Source organism: Penaeus monodon, chromosome 12 (genome assembly GCF_015228065.2).
Source record: "Penaeus monodon isolate SGIC_2016 chromosome 12, NSTDA_Pmon_1, whole genome shotgun sequence".
Lineage (NCBI taxonomy): Eukaryota > Metazoa > Arthropoda > Malacostraca > Decapoda > Penaeidae > Penaeus > Penaeus monodon.
In genome coordinates this window covers 7271836-7278145 of record NC_051397.1, presented here as the reverse complement: position 1 = coordinate 7278145, position 6310 = coordinate 7271836, and the positions used below count along the sequence as shown (strand labels likewise).

Below are 6310 nucleotides of genomic sequence, written 5' to 3'. Positions count from 1 at the left end.
GGGGGGGGTGGGGTGGGGGGGGTGAGGGGGGGGGGGGGGGGGGGGTTTTCAGTGGATAGGGGGAAATCGTTTTTTTGAAGAGATTGAGGTGATGGTGTTTGTGTTGTGGTGTGTTATGTGTGTGGTCGTATTTTAGATGTTAAGAGAGGGAGAGAGAGAGAGAGGGAGGGGGAGGTCTATGAATGAGGAGGTATAGAGACTATACCAGCGTATGGGATGCATTTGGCCGGTTTCGACTATAGACGAAAAAGGTCAAACACATTTCTTACGCTGTGAAGATATCCATTCACACACACACACACACACAACACACACACACACACACACACAACACAACACACACACACACACGCGCACACACACACACACACACACACGTCGGCAACCAAGGACCTCTATTCTCTCTGGTGCCTCGTCGCTCTAGAGGGAAGTGCCACCCACAAGAAGTGCCACCCACAGGAAGTGCCACCCACAAGAAGTGCCACCCACAGGAAGTGCCACCCACAGGAAGTGCCACCCACAGGAAGTGCCACCCACAAGAAGTGCCACCCACAGGAAGTGCCACCCACAGGAAGTGCCCCCCACAAGAAGTGCCACCCACAGGAATTGCCCCCCCCAAAAGAAGTGTCCCCCCCAAAAGGAAAGGGGCCCCCACAGGAAGGCCCCCAAGAAGTGCCCCCCAAAATTTAAGGGCCACCAAAAAATTTCCACCCACAAAAGGTCACCCACGGGAAGTGCCACCCACAAAATTTCCACCCAAGTAATTTGCCACCCCCCAAAAAAGTTTCACCCACAGGAATGCCCCCACGGGAAAGTGCCACCCCGGGGAATGCCCCCACGGGAAATTTCCCTCACAAATTCCCAACCCACAAAAGTGCCACCCACAAAATTCACCCCCGGGAATTTGGCACCCACAGGAAGTGCCACCCACAGGAAGTGCCACCCACAGGAAGTGCCACCCACAGGAAGTGCCACCCACAAGAATTCCCAAAACCCACAGGTTTTCCCCCCCACAAGAATGTCCCCCCACGGGAAGTGCCACCCAAAAAAAGTCCCACCCCCAAAAATTCCCCCCCAAAAGAAGTGTCACCCACGGGGAAAAGTGTCCCCCAAAGGGAAGTGCCCCCAAATGGGGGTTGACACTTCCTGTGGGGGGCATTTTCTTGGGTGACAACTTCTTTTTGGTTGGCCCTTCTTTTTGGGGGGCACTTCTTGTGGGGCACTTCTTGTGGGGGGCATTTCCCTGTGGGGGGCATTTCCCTTTTGGTTTGAAGGGCCCTTTTCCTTTTGGTGGCACTTTTTGTGAGGGGCCTTCCTGTGGGTGGCACTTCCTTTGGTGAAGTGTAAAACCCACAGGATTGCCACCCACAGGAATGCCCCCCAGGAAGTGCCCTCACAAAGTCCACCCCCAGGAAGGGGCCCCTCACAAGAAGTGCCACCCACAGGAAGTGCCACCCACAGGAAGTGCCACCCACAGAATTTCCACCCACAGGATCCCACCCCAGGAAGTCCCAAACCCCAAAATTTGCCCACCCACGGGAAGGGGCCCCCCCCCAGGAAGTGCCCCCCACGGGAAGTGCCCACCCAAATGCCACCCACAGAATCCCAAACTCACAAAAGGGGCCCCCCCACGGGAAGTGCCCCCCACAAAAGTGCCCCCCACAAAAGGGTGCCACCCACAAAAATGTCCCCACGGGAAATGCCCCCACGGGGAAGGGGCCAAACCACGGGAAATTGTCCCCCAAACAGGAAGTGCCCCCCCAAAGTTTTTGCCATTCCCAAAATTTCCCCCACATTAATGCCACCCCAGGAAGTGCCACCCACAGAAGTGTCCCCACGGGAAAGTGCCCCCCCAAAGGAATTTCCATTCACAAAAGTGCCCACCCACAGAAGTCCCACCCAAAAGGAAAATTCCCAACCCACAAAAGTGCACCCATGGGAAAGTCCCACCCCACAGGAATTTCCACCCACGGGAAGTGTCCCCCACAAAAAAGTGTCCCCCACGGGAAAGTCCCACCCCGGGAATTCCCCCAAAAGGTTTGCCACCCACGGGAATGCCCCCCAGGAAGTGCCACCCCAGGAAGTGCCCCCCCCGGAATGTCACCCACGGGAAGTGCCACCCACGGGGAGTGGCCACCCACGGGAATGCCACCCACAGGTTTTTCCACCCCGGGAAAGGGGCCCCCCCAGGAAGTCCCCACCCCGGGAAGTAAAAACCCCACAGAAGTCCCACCCACGGAAAGTGCCCCCCCACGGGAAAATCCCAACCACATAAGTGCCCCCCCAAAATGCCACCCACAAGAAGTGTCCCCCCCGGGAATGCCACCCACAAAATGTCCCCCAAAAGGAATGCCACCCACGGGAAAGTGCCCCCCGGAAGTTTTGCCCCCCAAAGGAATTGCCACCCACGGGAAAGTGCCCCCCAAATTCCACCCACAAAAAGGGTTTCCACCCACGGGAAAGTGCCCCCAAACCGGGAAAGTGCCCACCCCGGGAAGGGTTCCCCCCACGGGAAGTGCCCCCCCCAAAAGTGTCCCCCACGGGAAGTGCCCCCCACGGGAAGTGCCCCCCAAAGAAGTGCCACTAAACAAAATTTTCCCACCCCGAAGTCCCACCCACAAAGTGCCCCCCACAGGAAGTCCCACCCCCCGGAAAGTGCCACCCCAAAAGAATGCCCCTCACAAGAAGTTCCACTCACAAAATTTCCCCCCAAAGGAATTTGCCCCCCCACAAGAAGTCCCAAAACCCCCAAAAAAAAAGGGTTTCCCCCTCACAAAAATTCCACTCCCAAAAAAGGCCACCCCACAAAAAGGGGCCCACCCACGGGAAGTCCACCCCAAGAGGGGCCACTCAAAAGAAGGGGCCACTCACAAAGTGCCACCCACAAGAAGCGCCCCCCCACAAGAGTGCCACTCCCCAAAAAGGGGGCCCCCCCAAAAGTTTTCCACCCACAGGAAGTGCCACCCACAGGAAGTGCCACCCACAGGAAGTGCCACTCACAAGAAGTGCCACCCACAAGAAGTGCCACCCACAAGAAGTGCCACCCACAAGAAGTGCCACCCACAAGTCCCAAACCCCAAAAAGGAAAGTTCCCCAAAAGAAGTCCCCCACAAGAAGTCCACCCACAGTAAGGCACCCCAAAAAGTGTCCCCCCAAAAGGGGGAAAATCCCACCCACAGGAAGGGGAAACCCCAACAAGAAGTCCCAAACCCACGGGAAGTGCCCACCCACAAAAAGTCCACCCCAGGAATGCCCCCCACAAAGTCCCACCCCCCAAAAGTGCCACCCACCAAGAAGTCCCCACCCCACGGGAAAGTCCCACCCACGGGAATTTCCCCCCACAAGAATTTCCACCCACAGGAAGTCCCACCCACAAAAAGTCCCAAACCCAAAAGTCCCAACCCAAAAGAAGTCCCACCCACGGGAATTGCCCCACAAGAAGTCCCACCCAAAAGAAGTCACCCACAAGATTTCCCAAACCCAAAACCCTTTAATCAGCCCTTTTCCTTTGTATTTTTCTTTTGGGTTCCTTTTCTCCCTCGCTTTCCTTCCACCATTCCAGTCATGATCAACTTCTGCAACATCCCTCGCCTCATAACGTGACCCCAAATAAAAACAACTTCAATTATAATACTTCTGTAAAAAAAAAAAAAAAAAAAAAAAAAAAAAAAACTTTCTTTACCAACAATAATAATAAACACCCCCTCCTTTCCCCTTACCCCCCCCCCCCCACCCCCCCCAAAAAAAAGTCAAATTCCCCGCCCCCCCCTCTAAAACTTGCAACCGGTATTTACTCTTTCCAGTTTCCCCATCCAAAACACCCCTAGATTTTTAAAACAACATGATCCTTTTGGGTTACCACGCAGCAGGAGGATGATTGTGATTGTAAGTATGGAGACTGTGATTGTAAGGATGAAGGTGATTGTAAGTAAGGATGAGGATTGTGATTGTAAGTTATTGTTCTCTGCTCACAGGGAAGTGAAATATGACCTTTATTGTTTTCTTTGTCTGCTTGTTTAATACCTTATTTTTCATCGTCATTATCATTATCATTATTTTCATCATCATCATCATCATCACCATCATCATCCCATCATCATATCATCATATTCATCCTCATATTTATACATCATCATCACCATCACCACCACCATCATCACCATTATCATCATCATTATTCACCAAAATTTGTCCTTAGGAATCACGAATATAGTTTAACAATTTATCCAACTGTGAATCAGGTTTTCGATGAGATTTTCACATCATTCTCATCAACTTTTGAAATGACGACCAATTTGGAATTTTATAAATATGTAATTTTATTCCAATAGTACCACTAAGAACACTCCCATTATTGTTATTACTAATATCATTATCATCATAAACATCTTTATCACTATTATTAGTATCATTTTACTATAATTATTACTGATTTTTTTCTATATATAATTTCGAGCACTGCTGTTTGGATCAAAAGCATGACAGTCTAGATTTCTCTTGCATGACACCTCTTGTGATGGATGTCATGCACACCTGGCCAACGATTCGAGACAGCACATTGATAGATATGACAGTGAATGTTGATATGACAAATACGGACTTTATGACACCTCCTGATTTAACAGTGACGGCTGTGACAACAACCGATTTGTCAGTGGCACATTACGCTGTGACACTGAATGGTAGGATTTTGATTCATATGACACTGACTTTTATAACACTGGAGTGATGTGACACGAGACTATATCCGAGACAGATAAAGCTATAAGTTTTACTGCTAGTTATCGTAATCACACCACACACACACACACACATACACACACACATGTGTATTATGTGTGTGTTTGAAAAGATGGAATGCCGGCCCGAAATCTGTCGAGATGAAAAGATCGATGATGCTTGTGACAAGGGATGCCCGAGACCACTGTACACTACCCCCCCACCCCCTCTACCCGTCCTCTACGTCCTCTCCCTCTTCTATAATTCTCCTCCTCCTCCTCCTCCTCCTCCTCCTCCTCCCCTCCTCCTCCTCCTCCTCCTCCTCCTCCTCCTCCTCCCCCCTCCTCCTCCTCCTCCTTTTCCCCCTCCTCCCCCCTCCTCCTCCTCCTCCTTCCTCCTCCTCCTCCTCCTCCTCCTCCTCCTCCCCCCCTCCTCCTCCTCCTACTTTTTTTCTGACTTTTATCCCTTTCTCTTTTTTTCTTCTCGCTCACTCCTCTCTCTTCGTTTTTCTTTACATCACTCCCTCTTTCTCTATCTCTCTCTTCCATTTCCTTTTGAATTTTCTCCATTCCTCCATTCTCCATTCGTTTCTCGTCTATTCTGCTATTTCTCCTATTCTATTTCTTCTCCTCCATCCGTTCTCCTCCTATTTCGCCTCCTCCCTCTTCCCCTCTCCTTCTCCTTCATCCTTCCCTTCCCTTTTCCTCTCCTCCTCCTTCTTCCCTACCACTTTTCTCCTTCTTCCTCTCCCTCTCCCTTTCTCTCCCTCCTCTTCGTTCCTCTCCCCTTCTTCCCTCCCCCTCTCTCCCCTTCCCTCCTCTCCCTCCCCCCTCCCCCTTCCCCTCCCACCCAATCCCTCCCCCTCCCCCTCCCTCCCCCTTTCTTCCCCTCCCTCTCGCTCTCATTAACCCCCACCCCACCCTCCCCCCCCTCCCCCCCTTCTCTCCCTCCCTCTCGCTCTCATTACCCCCCACCCTTACCCCTCTCCTCTCCCTCCCCGGCTTAAATGTTGTAATTTCGTTATAATGACGAGATCATTAACGCCTCTTTGTGGTAGTTAAGATTCCTCAAACGATCTTTAAGAAAAAAAAAATCCATTTACTGTGAAAAATTTCGTCACGGAAGCTGAATAAAGAGAGAGGGAGAGGGAGAGGGAGAGGGGGAGGGGGATAGGGAGAGGGGGAGGGGGAGGGAGAGGGGGGAGGGAGAGGTGAAGGGAGAGGTAGAGGAGAGAGGAAAGAGAGAACGAGAAGAGAGAGAAAAAGAAAGAAAAGAGAAAAAGGGGAGAGAGAGAGAGAGAGAGAGAGAAATGGAGAGAGACAGAGACATAAACAAACAAGTAAACAAACAAACAACCAAACGAATAAAGAAAAAGAAAAAAATGAAAAAATGAAAAGAGAAAAAAAAAAAAAAAAAAAACAGAGACCGCAACCCAACATATTCTTAAGTCAATCCCAAACCTCTTGGATTCCCTAAGATCTTGTATATAAGAAAAGGAAACATCCCAGCTCAGCCTCCGTAATGATATCGTCTGTGGGTTTTTCAGATGAGGATTAAGATGCTGATGAGGAAAGGGGGCGGGGCGAAGGGA

At 51.0% G+C, this 6310-nt stretch overlaps 1 protein-coding gene across 1 annotated transcript in view; it reads left to right on the top strand.

Moving 5' to 3' along the window:
* The window catches only part of LOC119579606 (basic proline-rich protein-like), a 9346-nt gene extending 5094 nt beyond the window's left edge, over positions 1-4252 (top strand). Inside the window, exons 2-6 of the mRNA XM_037927529.1 lie at positions 425-672; positions 797-1000; positions 1372-3441; positions 3867-3924; positions 4242-4252. Coding sequence (XP_037783457.1) covers positions 425-672; positions 797-1000; positions 1372-3441; positions 3867-3924; positions 4242-4252 — 2591 coding nt within the window. The remainder of the gene's footprint in view (positions 1-424; positions 673-796; positions 1001-1371; positions 3442-3866; positions 3925-4241) is intronic.
* The last annotated feature ends 2058 nt before the right edge of the window (positions 4253-6310 follow it).